Source organism: Tigriopus californicus, chromosome 1 (genome assembly GCF_007210705.1).
Source record: "Tigriopus californicus strain San Diego chromosome 1, Tcal_SD_v2.1, whole genome shotgun sequence".
NCBI classification, from domain to species: domain Eukaryota; kingdom Metazoa; phylum Arthropoda; class Copepoda; order Harpacticoida; family Harpacticidae; genus Tigriopus; species Tigriopus californicus.
In genome coordinates this window covers 2,205,537-2,223,663 of record NC_081440.1, presented here as the reverse complement: position 1 = coordinate 2,223,663, position 18,127 = coordinate 2,205,537, and the positions used below count along the sequence as shown (strand labels likewise).

General features: G+C 41.2%; 3 protein-coding genes across 3 annotated transcripts; all 3 read left to right on the top strand.

Moving 5' to 3' along the window:
- Positions 1-2: 2 nt before the first annotated feature.
- Positions 3-4,950, top strand: LOC131889209 (uncharacterized). Its single transcript, XM_059238252.1, has 6 exons — positions 3-350; positions 459-692; positions 762-1,030; positions 3,532-4,368; positions 4,641-4,755; positions 4,827-4,950. Exons 1-6 carry the CDS (start codon positions 85-87, stop codon positions 4,948-4,950), a joined length of 1,845 nt encoding a protein of 614 aa, XP_059094235.1. The 5' UTR covers positions 3-84.
- On the top strand, positions 4,383-14,067 carry LOC131878976 (degenerin deg-1-like). The gene is made up of 9 exons (XM_059225159.1): positions 4,383-4,755; positions 4,827-4,942; positions 5,014-5,180; positions 5,251-5,352; positions 11,598-11,727; positions 12,188-12,269; positions 12,336-12,393; positions 12,473-12,643; positions 13,842-14,067. The coding sequence occupies exons 3-9, from the start codon at positions 5,052-5,054 to the stop codon at positions 13,989-13,991; spliced, it is 822 nt and encodes a 273-aa protein (XP_059081142.1). The 5' UTR covers positions 4,383-4,755; positions 4,827-4,942; positions 5,014-5,051; the 3' UTR covers positions 13,992-14,067.
- Positions 14,068-14,350: 283 nt separating this feature from the next.
- On the top strand, positions 14,351-17,897 carry LOC131878878 (uncharacterized). Its single transcript, XM_059225019.1, has 9 exons — positions 14,351-15,328; positions 15,392-15,412; positions 15,492-16,354; positions 16,424-16,707; positions 16,773-16,888; positions 17,057-17,223; positions 17,364-17,477; positions 17,557-17,710; positions 17,778-17,897. The coding sequence occupies exons 1-9, from the start codon at positions 14,461-14,463 to the stop codon at positions 17,864-17,866; spliced, it is 2,676 nt and encodes an 891-aa protein (XP_059081002.1). The 5' UTR covers positions 14,351-14,460; the 3' UTR covers positions 17,867-17,897.
- The last annotated feature ends 230 nt before the right edge of the window (positions 17,898-18,127 follow it).

Here is an 18,127-nt window from a genome sequence, read left to right as displayed (position 1 = left end):
CAAGCGGCGAAGGTCACTGCAATTGGGGATCGGGAGTCGTGGGGAAATCATCCAATTGGACAGACCTTTCTTCTAACTGCGATTATGGGCCTTCTCCGAGTTATACGAGAGACCTTCTTGGACTTTGGTAGAAATACCTCCATTGCGGGCTTGAACAATGCGATGAAGGCCAAATCAATCATCCGCTCTCTCATCTGGTTGACTCTCTTCAGTGTCGGTTTGTACTTCACGCTGGTCGGGATTATCAGCGTGGTCAAGGACTACAATCAATACCCCGTTGTTACCAAAACCGAACTTCAACAAGAGAAGCTCGTCAACTTTCCCGCCATCTCTATTTGTAACCATAACAGGTCAGCTAAAACTTTGCTTTGAGCATGATCTGAATTAATTTTCATTACCCATGAGAGGTCAAAAGCTTGGGAAATCCCGCTCCTCAAATTACGTACACCTCTTTACAGGGTTCATTGTAATAATCTACTCACTCAATACTACACGTTGAAGGAGGTTCTAGAAAATGGAACTACAACTTCTGGACTGAATCAGACCATTCTGATATTGAGCGAGCTCTTTGATAAGACCGGTTGTCGAGCACAAGTGTGTGACCAAATAATCGAACCTTTGGCGGTTAACCGTTCTGCTACAGTGAACTATTCCTCCACAGATTGGAACTTGGTGAGGTTGGCGCAGATCGAGTAAGGCATTTCCTCTTTTACATTGGAAATAACCTTGGGGGTTGTTAGAGGCATTTAATTTTGTTTCAGTTGCAATTTGGAGTCTGAAGAACGGGAACTAATATGTTACCACTTGGCTTTTGCTTATGAGGAAACGACCAACAATTCCAAGTACACGGGACCCGTGGTAAAGCGGGTGACGAAAGCTCAAACTTCTTTTAAGTGCGGACAGGTGAATGTTTGCAAATATGGCGTGGTTGAAGTGACTAATGACAAGGCAGGGCCCATTTCTGACGTGAAAACGGGTGGTGGCAAACCGACCATTGCATATCGCTACCCAGAGGCCTGTTCAAGCGATGGTAAGCGTCAAAGTCAATGCAACGATCGAGAGCATTTCTTTTTGTATCATCAGCATAGGAAGAGCTACTAAAAATACTACTTTTAAGCGGAGCAAGGAAGCCAGTGAAAAGCAAAGGGCCTAAGATGGAGCCCTGGGGAACACCCGGCTTGACATCATCTTCATCACTAAAAGATCCCTCAACCTTAAGTAATTGCTTCCTACCACAAATGAAACTTCTTTACCAATCGGCAACTTTGCCTTGGATCCCAATCTTATGGAGCGTGTAAACTAAAAGACCATGACAAGACCATGATCTACCTAGTCAAAGGCCTTGTCTAGGCCGAGATAGACTACCTCGACTGACTCAAGTCAGTTGATGACCTGCTCTACTTGCTCAATCAGTTGGGTAACCGTGTTAAAATGCGCTCAGAACCCGTGCTGACTCTGCGGAAGGACTTCATGGACTTTATTTCAAGATATTTTACTGGTTTGAACTTTTTTGCGATCTTCTCAAATGCCTTCCCGATATTCGAAGTGTCAGAATTCGGCGTATAATTATACGGGCGAATTATCCCATCCTTTAAAAATTGGACCAAGATCTAAAGCATCTTCATCTGTGACTGCCAGATCACCCAATCACTCAACTAGACTCAACTCGACAAGCTCAACAGAGCTCACGAAAAGAGTAATAAGCTCCAAAACTCTGGGGAATTGCAAACACACTTGAGAGCATGGTCCAGTTTTTCAAAGCAAATGAGTGAATTTTACATCGAAAAAAGATCCAACTTATGTAGGACATTTCGACCTTTTTCGACCTAATATCAACTCCCTCGTTTTAAAAGGTTGGGCTAGTTAGCCAATTGAGAAGAAATTTTAGGGTGTTGACAATACTGGATTTCCACACAGTAATGACTGTTTACACTCGTAGGTGCTCATTTTACTAATCGCATCCACACCTCTGGAATTGCTTATCGACAGGAAGACAAACTTTTTCTCCGGACCCAGGACTGGTTCCTTGCAGATATAAAGAAAGTCAGGATAAAAAAATTGCCCCACTACCCACCACCCCACACCCCCAGCTCCCTCAATTTGGACTTCAGTCTTTAGGCTGATGCCGAGGGAGTTGCTTGCAACAAGCCTCTCTCATCAAACACAGCTTTGAAGGCCAGCATTAAGTCTGCTGGGAGTTACGTGTCCAAGGACTACGTCCAAAATGTTTTGCAAGAGTTTCCGCCCGATGTTGAAGGCTCTAATTGCGGCCCATGGAGGCCATAGTGAGGAACGATGAGGAAAACTAAACTTCAAACAACATTTGATAACTATTATAATAGCTAATAATTCACTATTATTTTGATTTATTACGACAGATTTGTCATTGGACTATTGGTAGATTTACAGGTTTACATGTTGACATTTGTTCCCTACCACGGTGTCTTCTCTACGAAAGTTTTGGACTAGGCCGCCGTTTGAGGCGTCGTGTCCATCCACATACTCTATTTTGAAAAATATCAATAATAAATAGATAGTAAATAAATTGATCGAAACACAGATAGATAAATAGATAGCTAAAAACATACATAGATCAATAAATACATAGAAACATAGATAAATGATGAATAGTAATTTACATATAAAGAATAAATTATGTGCGATAGAAATAAAGATCTAAGGTAGAGATAACTGCCAGGTTTTTTGTTATTCGCGGTTTAGTGATTTGGGATGTCACTGTCAAGCTACTAAATATGCCGCATGGAGTAAGCAGCTCCGTTCGTGGTCTATGTCTCGGCAAACCCTGGTACTGGGAATTTCAGACCAATAAAGAACGAAATTGTATGAGTAGGATCGCCTTCAACGAACTTGTAATGTGAATATCCCCCAACAATCTTGAAATTGTGCACAATGTTGCCATTGGACTTTAAAAGTGGTGCTTAACTGTCAAAGAAATACAATTTTGTTGACCCGAGGGTGTCTTTTACGAATCAAGATGTCAATAGAGTGCCTTTGGGTCGTTATAAAGTGCCACCCTACTTCAATCAGAGAGTAAAGAGTTCAGATCCCTTTTCAAATAATTTAGAGGTGCTTTTTATCTCAATGGAAAAGAAACTCCAGAACGCCCAGAAAAGTATAACAAACAAGCAGAAGAAAATTTCCTCAACCTCTCCTCAACCAATGAGAGGCTCGTTATATAATTATGGAGAGTATCTGGAGCATTGTCTCCCCTGCCATAACCCAGTGTTCCATTGCCCAATTCTGTCTGCTCAATCTGTTCTTATCATCTTCCTTTCTTACATGCCCACTGAGTTGTATTCTAGTCATCTTCTACATAATTGCGAAATTCATTATCCATTTTAGTGCGAGCATATCTTGCAAGAAAATTTCTTCATTTTACATGCTGACATGACGAACGTCGCAAAAAACAATAGTACGTACGAGCTATTCGATTAACCGGCGTTCTTTGCATAACCACTCTAAAGTATGCCTTTTTAGTACTCGTATTGCATACTACATCTAACTTTTCAGCCTCCAACAATGACAATGAACCCAATCAACAGAATGGGCAAAACCCAGATGAACAAGGCCCAAATGAAACCCAAACCGGAGACACCACGAATGAAACTTCAAATGGAAGTCAAGGCGGAGGAAGTGCAAATGCATCTATAAATGGAACTGATGAAGGGACTACAAACGGAAATTCAAGTGGAACCCAAGGAGCAGGAGACACAACGAATGGAACTTCAAATGGAACTCAAGGCGGAGGAAGTGCAAATGCATCTATAAATGGAACTGATGAAGGGACTACAAACGGAAATTCAAGTGGAACCCAAGGAGCAGGAGACACAACGAATGGAACTTCAAATGGAACTCAAGGCGGAGGAAGTGCAAATGCATCTATAAATGGAACTGATGAAGGGACTACAAACGGAAATTCAAGTGGAACCCAAGGAGCAGGAGACACAACGAATGGAACTTCAAATGGAACTCAAGGCGGAGGAAGTGCAAATGCATCTATAAATGGAACTGATGAAGGGACTACAAACGGAAATTCAAGTGGAACCCAAGGAGCAGGAGACACAACGAATGGAACTTCAAATGGAACTCAAGGCGGAGGAAGTGCAAATGCATCTATAAATGGAACTGATGAAGGGACTACAAACGGAAATTCAAGTGGAACCCAAGGAGCAGGAGACACAACGAATGGAACTTCAAATGGAACTCAAGGCGGAGGAAGTGCAAATGCATCTATAAATGGAACTGATGAAGGGACTACAAACGGAAATTCAAGTGGAACCCAAGGAGCAGGAGACACAACGAATGGAACTTCAAATGGAACTCAAGGCGGAGGAAGTGCNGGGGGGGGTATCCAGTGTCCATGTGGGGCTTGCAGGGAGAGAATAAAAAAAACAGGTCTTTTGTTTACAGAACTATATGATGTTAGAGTGGCTATATTGAAAGATTTTTGAAAATATCTCAAACGTTCTTCCCTAACGAAAAAAATGATGGAAATCTCCTAACTCTTACATTTTCGAGAAATCGTCTCTTTTAAAGCAATTCAAAAGCAATAAATGACACCTTGGGCATCTTTTTTTCGATTTCAGTTGTCAATGGTGATTTTACTGCAATAATTCTAGCAACGTTCATTGCCTACCTTTCTAGATTGAGCAGCACGGAGTCCTCGTTTGGCACTAGTACTCCCGGTTTTATTCAAGAATGCACGTATCGAGGGAAATCGTGTTCGGATCCAAAGTAAGCACTTGAATTGCCTAGATTATCCAGAAACCCTTGAACTCGACCCAACCCACGTTGTATCCATTAAGATTTTGGTTTGCCCAAGACACGCCAGGATATGGCAATTGCTACTCGTTTAACGCAGCCTTTGCCGACATCGATGATGCGGCTCCCCGGAAGGCCTCCCTCACGGGTATCACAAACGGTAACTAGCCGAATTTATTTGATACTTCCCACTTGATTTCTCTAATGCTTGGTCAACTGAATATCCTACAGGGTTTAGCATTCAGCTGTTTCTGGATCAGGAAAATTACATGCTCAAAAAGCTGTCAAAGAAGGCTGGTGCTCGATTAGTGATCCATGACACCAGATCACCACCATTACCCGATGAATACGGAATTGATTTGCAACCAAACACAGCAAGTTCCATTGCGATTCAAAAGGTGGATACGACTCAGTGAGTGTCTGTAGTCGTCGTCGTCGGAGAATCTAACTGGACATTTTTCTCTGTAGAATGATGTTGAGCGAAAGGCAGCTCCTTATGATAGCAATTGCTCTGATTCGTGGACTAGCACTGGCTACAACATTGACACGAACATGACCTATACTTTAGCGGTAAGAGTCAGTTGATCAAAAGGAGTGGTGTCCTTATTCCTTTTTCATTGTTTGGACGCATTGCCTTTGATTCCCCTCTATCTGTTTCTTAAGTTCTATTTCGGATGAGTGCATCAAGGTTTGTTCCCTTTTCATTCTTGGAAGACAGGTCTTTAGTTTGTGCAAAGTCTACAAATGTCACTTAACTTGTTGGACGTATCGGGTGCTTAAAAATCTATGCAACACTTTTGTAAGTCAGGATAATGCCATTTTGAGGAACCCAATGGTTCTAAGTAAAATCATTTTACAAAAGATGGCTTTATGTCGACATACAATAAAATATGGGTGGCGTGCCACTGCTCCACCATTCATTTTCTACATGTGCCCCTTGGCTCAGCCATAGATTTCTAGACAGTGGATGTCGGACGACCGACCACTCGGCTGGTAAAACAGTACAATGGATGGTCTCCTGAGAATTGATCACAAACCGGTTTCTTGTACTGTTTATTTCTGTGTTTTGTGATATGTTCTGAAAAGACATCGAATGCAAGTGAAGTTGATACGAAAAGTTGTTGTGCTTAACTCTGCACGGTGTTAAGAATGCTTTTTAAGCAATTTTCAACTATGCTCTCACGACTTTTAAGGGCGGTTTTTTAAGTCAGTAAATCAAGAAGTTGAATTTCTGTTTTGTAAAAAGAGACAATTTATGATCAAAATACTGTAAAATGACCCTTAAAGCACACTTAATAGCACATCAGACTAAAAGTGCAAAATATCAAAACCATTAGATATGTTAGTTGCACCATCAGTAGAAATTTCATTGACATATATCGAGCGGATGCTTAGCTATTGCAAACTGAATGTACCAATTTTCGTCCAAACTGGCCACACAATTCCATGACGCCGATTTGCCACAAATTAATTGACATATTAAGTACATTTTCGATTATAGATACTCAGATGAATTATTTATGTCATATTGTGTGATGCTATATTAACAAAAAATAAAATATTGGATAACTTAAAACATATTTGAAATGCATATTTTTTTTTTTTGTTTGTTTTTTCACGGGCTTTTCTAACCGCTACAGGGAATGTAATCCCCAGTACTATTAAAATGAAAGATTATAATTCGTCTATTTATTACCTTTCAATTTTTATATGATATTTGGTCTACCAACGAATTTGAGTTGGCAGACCGAGCTAATCCTTGAATGTAGGGTTGATCTGGAATGCTATCTAAAAATTTGTCCAAGTCTGACTTGAAAGATGCTACCGGATCAACAAGGCCTACGTATTCCCTACGAATATCAGAGGGAAGCAAATTAAACAATGAAGGAGCCCGAGAAAGAAGAGATGTGGACTTCATTGTTCGAACTAGCCTGGATTCTCGAAGACTTGAAGGTGCTCTCAAAACGCACATTAAGCCTCTACGGTCACTAGAATTGACCCTAAACCCTGGGTTGGGACAAAGCTCATGGATACTTTTGAAAACGTACAATATCAGATACCTTTCGTACCTTCTCTGAGTACTGTACAATCCCAACCGTTCTAACCTTTCCCAATACGAGAGCTCTCTCATTCCTGTGATGTTCCTAGTGAAACATCTTTGGACTTGCTCGACCTTTTGCAAACCTGCTGAACTCATTGGAGCCCAAATGGGTGAGGCGTATTCAAGATGTGGCTGGACAATCGACTTGTACAGAGTTAGCATCGTGATGCTATCTCTGGACTTAAACGTGCGATATATCCAACCACACATTTGAAAAGCCTTACCCACCTTCAGCTGGATATGCTCATCGAACTTTCCATTATTTTGGAGGACTACACCTAGATCTTTCATAGATGAGACCTGCTCAATATCTTTACCTCCATTATCTACGAGTGGAGTATTTAAAGGAGTTGACCCAAATGTCATTGAGCGGAATTTCATTCCGTTCAGGGCCATATTACTCTCAGTTACCCAAGAGTAGATTCGATTTAAGTCCTTTGCAAGGCTACTGGAATCTTGGCCATTCCTACCAGAAACTAACTTTGTATCGTCAGCATAAGAAGAGAGACTGGCAGTGATACTAAGCTTTTGAAGCGGGGCAACGAATATTATAAACAAGAGGGGCCCTAAGATCGAACCCTGGGGAACACCTGACTTGACATCATGTTTGTCACTAAGGGATCCCTCAACCTTAACCAATTGCTTCCTACCAGAAATGAAACTTTTTAACCAACTGAGAACCCTGCCTTGGATCCCAATTTCATGGAGCCTGTTAACTAAAAGCCCATGATCTACCTTGTCAAAGGCCTTGGCAAAGTCGAGATAAACTACATCAACTGATTCATGACTCTCTAGTCCCTCAATAACCCGCTCAATATGTTCAATCAGTTGGGTAACCGTGCTAAAATGTGCTCGGAACCCATGCTGGCTAGGAGGAAGGACTTCATGAATATCAAGAAATTCAACAAGTTTGAACTTCATGATCTTCTCAAACACCTTCGCAATATTCGAAGTGAGAGAAATCGGCCTGTAATTACTGGGGAGCGACTTATCTCCCCCTTTAAAAATTGGAACAACATGAGCTAACTTTAGTGAAGATGGAAACTTGCCCTGATCCAAGATGCAGCGCATCAAGTACGAGAAAACAGGAGCGAGAACCAGTGAGCATCTCATCAGAAACTGAGATGTCACACCATCAGGACCAGGAGAGCTGGAAAGCCTCAAGTCCCTTATGGCCTCTAAAGCATCTTGATCTGTGACTACAAGATCATCTAAACGCTCAGCTTGACTAACCATGTCAATCTCAACAGACTCATCTTCAGAGCAATGAGCTGTTGCTTCCGAACTCAGTGGGGTTGAAAACACACTAGAGAACTGATCTCCAAGCATGTTAGCCATAGTCTCTACATTGCTAATGGCTGCCCCATCAACCTCAAAAGGCCCAACAGAGTGTTTCATTTTTCTCTTAGAGTTCGCATAAGAGAAAAATGCCTTCGGATTCGACCTGACCTCCTGAACCACCTTACTCTCAGTTTGTAACTGGTCATATTCGATGGAGGCCTTAATCTTACCCTGAACTACGTCCAACTTTTTTTGGAGAGCAGCCACAATTACTGGATTCGAAGTGCTCTTCAGCCTTTTTGCTAGTTTGCAACTCTTTTTGAACAAAGTCTTCCTATATTTTGGAATTTTTGTCCGTGTACCACCTTTCGGAACACATTCAGAGATTGCTAAACTGGAGCAAACTTCCTTAAAAACTGAAACTAACTTATCAATGGCTGCATCTATGGACGATTCCTGTTTCAGAATTGAAATCAGGTCAAGTTCTTCTAATCTTTCTATAATCAACGGCCAATGTTCATCTTTGAACTTGAACTTAGCCAAACCGACCTTTTTGGCCGGTTTTACTCTAGAGCACGCCGGCTTTTGAGTAATGGTCGACCCTATCTCAAGAACATGATGATCTGACAGATTAGTAGGTGTCACATGGACATACTGGATCAGATCAGGGTCATTGGAAAAGACCAAGTCGAGAACGCTATTCTCTCTAGTGGCTACACCAACGTGCTGGGAGAAATTGCGCAAGATCGCGAATTCTTCCAGCTTTTCGAACGACTGAGATGTCGATTTCGAAATGGGAATATACCCATCAGGACTAACCTCCCACTCTACAACGCTAGCCGGAAAATTAAAGTCCCCTACAAAGAAAACCTTCGAGCAAACTGCCAGGTCCAACTCATTTCCAGTGAATTGGAGAGCTGACGAAAAAGAGCTTGCTGAACAAGAAGGGGGTCTATACATTGTAACAATAGACAAATCAAGACCTCGAAGATGACAAACTAAGACCTCTACTTCTCCATTCGACATTTGTACATGACTAATGTGCAAATCATTCCTAACATATAGGCATACGCCCCCATGTGGGAATATGGGATTATCAGGGCGTATCCTATCACAACGAACTAAGTTGAAACCAACTATGGTTAGTTCTTCATCTAAGACCCCTGGCCGAAGCCAGGTTTCTGTTATAGAGATGAATGCAATCTCTCTCTCAACGGCTAGTTCTTCTAAGATCTTAACTTTTGTGCTGTCTTTTTTAGAAATCAGACAATGCACGTTCAAATATAGCCCCTTTACGGGCCTCTCTTTTGACGGACCAAGTTCACAAGATCTTGGACCATCCTCTCCAACCGTAAAAAATCCCTCTTATCAACAAAGCTACGTTCTACTGGAGGCAATGCATGAGCTAATGGGGATGGTTGGGTTTGAGGAATGGGTTGGGCAGCTACATTTGAATAGGAACGTATTTTGGGAATAGGGGTGGGGCAAGGAATATTAGGGAGGAGAGTTTTTATAGGAATAGGGGTGGATTGGGTATTTGAAGGAAGAGGAGGGAATTGGGAGAGAGGGTGGGGGGTAGGAGGAGAGGGAGGGAGGAAGCTAAATGGGTTAAGGAAGGGGGGTGGGGTGGGATTAGGTTTAGGAATAGGGTCAGCTCTAAAACTACGAAACTGAGCTATCCTATTTCTCGGCTTTCTTTGCGTCCCTTCAACATGGACGGAGGTACACCGTACATTAAAGCACGTCTTAAGTCTCATGGACTGACGGCACATGTACGGGTGAAAAAAAGGACAATCTACCTTTGAACATCCCTTCTTACTATTGTACTTCTCAAGGCCGAACTTGAGAAGTTTTTGACACCATTTAGGGTGGTCAAACTGACAGCCTTTTCCTTCTTCAGGACAAGGCTGCTTTCGATAAACAGGACAGACTATTTTCTCTACAACTGTCTTTTCCTGCGCTTTTTCAAGAGGAGATACTACTTCAACTTCTACGTTGGTCAAATTAGTCGACTTCTCAACTACTGGGTGAGCCTGTTCTTCAAGCAGCACCCTGGTTTCATTGACCCAAGCAACTAAAGCCTCTATAATAAACGGCTTATTGACTATGGAAGGATCCTTTCCAGCTAAGACCAGGTCCAAACATTGTCTAGCCTCTTTGCTGACTTTTCCTAAAATAGCTTCCATCATGAATGCAGGAGGAACTATCTATTAGTAACAAAATCAACAGGCCAAGAAAAAGAGAAGAAAAGAACTAAAAAAGCTGTGCAATCTTGTCCTGAGATACAGGACAACAGAGCAAAATAGGAATGAAATACTTCACATCAAACTAACATACAAATCAAAGATGGAGATAGTAAACAAGAAGTAAGTGACAGAGAAAAGCAAGGAATCAAGAACATATGTAAACTAGGACATCAACAAGAAAACACAGAAATAAACTCAACTAACTGGTCGAACACAAAATAAATCAATACAGTAATGAACAATAAATTCTAACTCTAAAGGACCAATACAATCAAACTGAAGAACTACACATAACGATTTGGAACTAGAAAAACTACACTACAAATCAGAAAGAAACTGCTAAAGCTAGACATAAACATAAATGAGCAATAAACTTATTAGGTTTTAAAGTAATTACGTCTTACCAAAGAGCCGTGAAAAACCAAACCTAATTGAGTGAATGAATCATTTGGATGTAATACTTAATAAATGTGCTTCATACACCTGGTTGTGCAGCTCATTGTTATTTCATAAAAACCAATGCCATTTTAATGAAACGCTTATGATCAAACACGTACTAAGCTTTTAGTCACGGTTCAAATTGGAAAGCTTAACCGCTTAATAGAATGCAGCAATTTTTTGAGCATGCAATAATGTAATACTTTTTGAACGAATTCTGAATTTCATTTCCAAAATATGTTTTTGAAATGTGCTTTTAATGACTTCGCATACCATTTTTAACTAATATAGCCTCTTTTAAAGAATAGTTAAGGTCAGGGAACCATTAGGGCATTTGTCACCTAGTTTTGACAAAAACTGGAACATTCAACTTGCAATAGCTAAGTAGCCGCTTTATATATGTCCAAGAAATTTCTACTGATGGTGCAACTAACATATTTGATGATTTTGATATTCTACACTTTTGATCTGATGTGCCATTAAGTGTGTTTAAGTGTTTTGATCGAAAACTGTTTCTTTTACAAAACAGAGATTGTACTTCTTGATTTACTGATATCTAAAACCGTCTTTAAAAGTCTTGAGAGCATAGTTGAAAGTTATTTTAGAACATGCTTGACACCGTGTCTGCGCACCAGTCGCTGCACCTGCTGAAGTGGAGCAGTGAAGATTCGCAATTCAATGTCACGACTTTATAATCATCATGTGAACGATGAATATTGAAACAAGTAGCTGATGCGATTTATTTTTAGGCGTGCCAAAGATATTGCCTTCAGAAGGATCTGATTGACAGTTGTGAGTGCTTTCATCCGGATTTGTACCAAGCAGCCATCCCTCTGCACGAAAATGTCAGGACTTGTAATGTCCTTCCTGTATCAAATAGTAAGTCAATTCTATTGTACAACATTAGGATCACTTTCAAATTCATACTTTTCCCTCGGTTGATCTCGAACTATATCGTACTGAAAATTGGAACAAGTATAACTTCCGATTAAGTTTCCATTGTGGAAAAAAATGCATTGTGATGTTTCCTTTTGAAATTTTCATGAAAATTCCCAAACACATCTTAGCATTTTTCTAGCTCGCAAAACCATAAGAAGCAGCTTTGATCTTATTGCCTTATGGATTGCTTACTTACCTAATATGCTCAATAAACATGCTGTCGCATATGTGAAAAAAACTTTGGGGTCGTAATACTTTAACTGTATTTTTACATTGGCCCAAGGGCGTACAAGTTATTACTCCAAGTATTGTCTTCACTGCACGTAAATGTTGGTTAGGAAATCGTCCAACGCTTATCAAAGCTATCTATCGAGCTCATGCAACATTTGCTTACTTACAGACACCGACTACACTTGTTTTGAAAGGGTTTTTGAAGAATACAACAAATTGAAACGAAACTGCTCGTGCACTGTGGCATGCCAGTAAGTTCCAAAGCCCCGGTTATAAGCTAGCATTTTTAGTCGAAATAACTCAATTGTATCTTGCAGAGAAACAGAATTTGCCAGCACTGTTTCCGTGTCCAAATGGCCTTCCAACCAGTATTTCGTAAGTACATGTATTTACAAAAAAAATGTCATCATTTCGACTTAATGACCTTTTATCTGCGTTGAAACCGCTTGTCTAGGTTGAATTTGGCTTAAATTTGAAAGGCGTCGAATATTCCCAGGATGATCTTAAAGGTAAAGGGGATAATTCAGGCGAAGTTCAATCCGAGCTACAACAGAACTACGTCCAAGCTGACATCTACTATCAAACTTTGAATGTTCGTTCAATCGTCCAAGAGGCGAAGTATTCGGTACGTGACAATTTACGAATTATTATGAGCGATGCACGAGGAGGTAACGTTGGCCTCATTAGCTAAATGGCTCGGGTTCAAATCCCGTTGTGAGAAGTCAACCCATCTGATGGAGCTAGAGTAACTGAATAATCGGAGAGGTTGCTGCGTTATCAAAGCAAGAGTTGTCCCAAGTAAACCTGATGCAATGGTTAAGCTTACCTGGGCCATAAACTTGAATGGATGATATTTTGCAGATCTCCACTCATAGTAGCTAAAATGCCCTGTAACGTTTTAACGGAAAACTACATACACATCTTAGCATTTTGATATATTTTAAACACTAAAAAAATCAGTATTTCTCAGCAACCTATTTGATGGAAATCATGGGCACACTGGGTTAGCACTTGAATTCGAATTTAGCTTATGATCTACTGTGTAACCACTATTTAGTTATATGTCACTAATAGCCTTGTTTTCATACGTTTTGTTGTGAAATGCCCAGGTTACGTCTTTTGTCAACTTATCAGACACTATTTATAGATTTTCAATAATACAAAAATAAATGGATATTGTTATTTTTCTTGTGCAATTTCAAAAGAGCTTATTTAACACCATTGAAATATTTTTGCATTAATTTGTAAACATCATGAAATATAGTTCCCCTTCCTAATAAGAGGGGTTATCCGAAACAAAAATAGTGGTGTTATTTTAGAAAATTGATTTTTTTTTTGTGCGGACTTCCTTACCGCTACCGGGATTGGAATCCCAGCAATTCAAGACGAGAAGATTATTCATTTTACTTGGCTTTTGTTTATATATATATATTATTTGATCGACCAACGAATTGGAGTTGGCTGATCTGGCTAATTCTTGAATATAAGGTTGATCCGGAATTTTAGTCAAAAAACTTGTCCAAGTCTGACTTAAATCTTGCTACTGGATTATCCCCTACATAAACCCTACGAATATTTGAGGGCAGCAAATTGAACAATGTAGGAGCCCGAGAAAGAAGAGAGTTGTACTTCATTGTTTTAATTAGCCTGGATTCTTGAGGGCTTGAAGGTGCTCTCAAAACGCACATTAAGCCTCTACGGTCACTACAATTGACCCTAAAATCCTGGGTTGGGACAAAGCTCATGAATGCTTTTGAAAACGTACAATATCTGTTTGTTCCTGTTTTTTGCTTTGAGACTTTTACTCCCACGTATCTTTTCAGGAGGATGGTTATGTGGCCGCATTGGGAGGAGCCCTGAGTGTCTACATGGGGATTGCCGTGATCATGATTTTCGAGTTACTTGAATTGGTGATCGATCTAGTTCTCAACGTATGGAAATTCTACAACGGCGCAAATGAAGAGAAACACTGAGGCGACCTTCAACAAATAGTTTTACATTCATGTGTGTGACAAAAGCCATAATGAATAAAACAAAACCGTCACAAGTGAGGCCTGCTGTACCATTCATGTGTGTGACAAAAGCCATAATGAATAAAACAAAACCGTCACAAGTGAGGCCAAAATACAGCCTAATTGAATTCAATAGCGTTAGCCAATTATGTTAAGTGTTCGGAACAAAGCAAAGCAATAAAAGAACCATGATTGCCATAATTGCCAAGGCTTCTTCGAAAAGGCTGCCCGGCAATTTCCATTTGTCTGAAGGTCATTTTCAACGATCCCAACGTGATTCAAGCGGTGCACTTTGATAAGAAAATCAGACCCCCCGCAATTAACCCTTCCCTAAAATTAAAGATGATAGCAAATGGCATTCATCACCAATTTCTCCAAGGCGATTTTCAAGACCAGTTTCATTTGATACTCCCAGGAACCAAAGCTACGGATGACGTTAGTAAAACTGGTTTGGCGAACTTCGTCAGATTATATCCGCGATTCGTCCATTGCTGGATTGAGCCATGCGGCCAAGTCGCGAAATTTTATCCAATGGGCCTATTGGATGATCATCTTCACTGTAGGCTTTGGACTCACCCTCATGTCGATCATTGATATTATCGCCGATTACTACACGCACCCGGTGTCGACCATCTCGGACTTGAGACATGAGAATTCCGTGACTTTTCCAGCCATCACGGTTTGCAATTTGAACCGGATCAATTGCCTTAATTTGATGGTGACAACGGAACAGCTTCGCCAAGAGGAGACTCCAAATCCCCAAGACCTTGACAATTTGGACCAACTCTTTGACATCACTGGATGTCGAAGACAAGTGTGCTCATACCTTTCATCTCAAGTACCGGCCATTAGGAATACCAGCACGCATGATTCACAAGTCAAGATCATGGCCTACCTCCAATGCGGTCCCAAGACTGGCGTGAGGGAAGATTTCGAAAAGAATTGTTACTACCTGAAGCAAATGATTGATTTCGATCCGAATCTGTCGAAGGATGATCTCTTCACGGCAGATCAATTGTGGAACACCACTCAATGTACTATACCGGATGCTTGCAAACACTACCAAAGACCACTGCAGGCCTTGGACTTTGCACAAAAGCAATTCGTGTCGGGAAAAGAAATCCAATTGGAATGTGTTCAGAATGGCTTAATAGATGTCTTTGGAGATTTGGTACCCGATGGTGTCACAATTCCGCACTATGGTGGTGTGGGGATACCGGGTCTAGGAGGGTCCGTGACCACAACTTCTTCGACTTCGACATCAACATCTTCAACCACTACCACGACCACTTCCCAAGGTTTGTTGATTGAAACATGATCCGTTTATGTTCAATATTCATGAAATACTTTTGTTCCAATAGTTTCGAGTGAAAATGGCACAGGTGAGGAAAACATAATTGGTGAGACAATTTTATGCTCAGAAATTTGACGAGGAATTGCTCTGACAATTTTGCTTTACAGGTTACGCTTTTACAACCACAGTGACTAGCCGTGAACCCTCTACATCATTGAACCCACCAAACACTTCTGCTATTCCCTCCTTTACCACCAATTCAAACGACAATGCTAATACAGGCACAATAAGCACCATTCATGAGTCAACATTCAATTCAGTCCCAACCACAACCACAATACCTAACATATTAACAGTACATACACATAGTACAAGAACTCCCAACACCACCATTTCAACCGTGATAAACTTTACAACTAACATCCCCACCACCACAACTACTGCTACCACTACTACCGTCACTACCACAACAACAAACTTCACAACCACCACCATAGGTACTACAACTACCGCCACTATAACCACCACTACCACAAGTACTACCACCACCACTACCACCACAACAACAATAACAACAACAACAACTATATCCTCCACTACAACCATCAGTACCACAACCACCACCACCACCGCAGGTACTACAACTCCCCTCACTATCCCGCCTACCGCCAGCATTACAACTATACCAACCACCTCCACTACAACCACCCCTGTCACAAGTACTACTACTACTGCTACCACCATCACCACCACTACCACCACTACCACAACAACAACAACAACAGCAACAACAACCATATCCTCCACCACAACCACCAGTACCACTACCACCACCATTCCCACGACCTCCACAACAACCACCTCAACAACCACTAGTACAACAACCACAGCAACGACGACGATGACAACAACGACAACATCAGAAACCACCACTACACCCTTCTTTGTAGTTCCCAGTTTGACACCCACAATACCAACTACTCAACTTCCGGTGGTGACGGTTCCTCCTCCTCCATCATTTCCATGGGGCGTAAGTAGACCATCCGAAAACGTGAAAATCTCCCTTGAGACTAAAAATTGGAACTTTTTTTCGATTCAGAGGCGGAAAAAGCGCAATTTGGACAATTTCGAATGGCCAGTTGACTTAGAGGAGCTTGGGTCTGGTTTCCAATCACCATTTCCTGACATTACGAGCCAAGATGGCCAAACGATAGACGGTCAAGTGATTCAAGAGGATGCCTTTTTGCGCGTGTTCATGAGCCTGAGCCCGAAACTGAGGAAACGAATTGGTCATTCCTTTGGCTCGAAATCGACGCATTTGGCCAACATCACTGGCATGTTTTCTGATTGCACATTCCGAGGCAGCAAATGCAATAATGAAACGTAAACTGAAAAGCCAGCTTATCTATCCCTTCCCGTTTTGATTGTGATAACTTTCGTCATATTAGATTGTGGAAAAAGGTGAATATTCCCAGCTTTGGCAACTGCTTCATCTTCAATTCCGCATTCAACGAAACGGATCAAACTCAGTCCAGAAATGCTACGCTAACGGGAGCTGCCAATGGTAAACGACAACATCAACAATTTCCCAAGATATATTGAGTTGATTTATGAATTCTCCCAAAAATGTAGCACGATGTGAACCCACCATCGTTACCTCCCGTCTTTGAAAAGGAATGATGATAATTTTTCCCAATGAAAACTTAATTCTTTCAAAACATACTTCTTGTAGGAATGTCCTTGCAATTATTCCTGGACCAGGACTCGTACATGCTGAAGGGCCTTTCCCAACAGGCTGGGGTTCGTTTAATCATTCACAACCCAGCTACATATCCCTTAGCGGATGAATACGGCATTGACTTGCAACCAAACACGGCTAACTCGATCGCTATTCAAATGGTATTTACACTCGTACCTTGATTGCTTTGTCACATAAGCATGCCTTTGATATTACGCTACTAGGGAAGGAAAATGTTCAGTTTTGTAGTCGGGATTCATGTTGTTTTTTAATAACAATAATGACCGAGTTTTGATTGCAGAATAAGATTTCCAGGCTGCCAGAGCCCCATCCATCCAATTGTATCACTAATTGGGAGCAGACCGGAATGAATCAATCACTCATGATTGAGACCAAGCCGACATATTCACTGGGGGTGGGTATATATTATATTGCGCTATTTTGGGGGTTGATTTATATGGATTCTGACAAACGCCGACGTTTCCGTTCAATAGGCTTGTTATCGCCATTGTTTTCAATTGGACGTCATCAGAGAGTGCAGTTGCTACCACACATATTTGGACATGTCCTTGATTGACCTGAAGGCGATACCGTTCAAAGATGGCAATGGATCAAGGCCTTGCTCCTTGATCCCTGATCAAGAAACAAGTGATGTTATTTCCTTGCAAATCTACCTTGCTCTCATTTGATAACTGGTTTGTTTTGAATCCCGTAGATCCTGATTTTGAATGCTTTGATGCCATCTTCAACGATCACGACCGAGGCGTCAGAAAATGCCACAAATGTCTGGTCTCTTGCGAGTAAGGAAGAAGTCATTCAAATGTATATCAATGCGAGAAGGGGTGTTGTTTTATTCTTACAAAACACCTAACACAGATTAGACAACACAATTTAGTCGGTGGCGAAGGTAGACAAGGAGCGGAATTGGTAGCCCTCCTTCTTGGCCATGTCGAAGAACCGGCTCAGAGCTTCCTTGGGCTTGTCGCCGTACAAGAACCCGTGGTCGTGGTTGAGGAGAACGATCTTGTTGGGACCGCCCTTGGCCTTTTTCACGCCTTGGCTGAT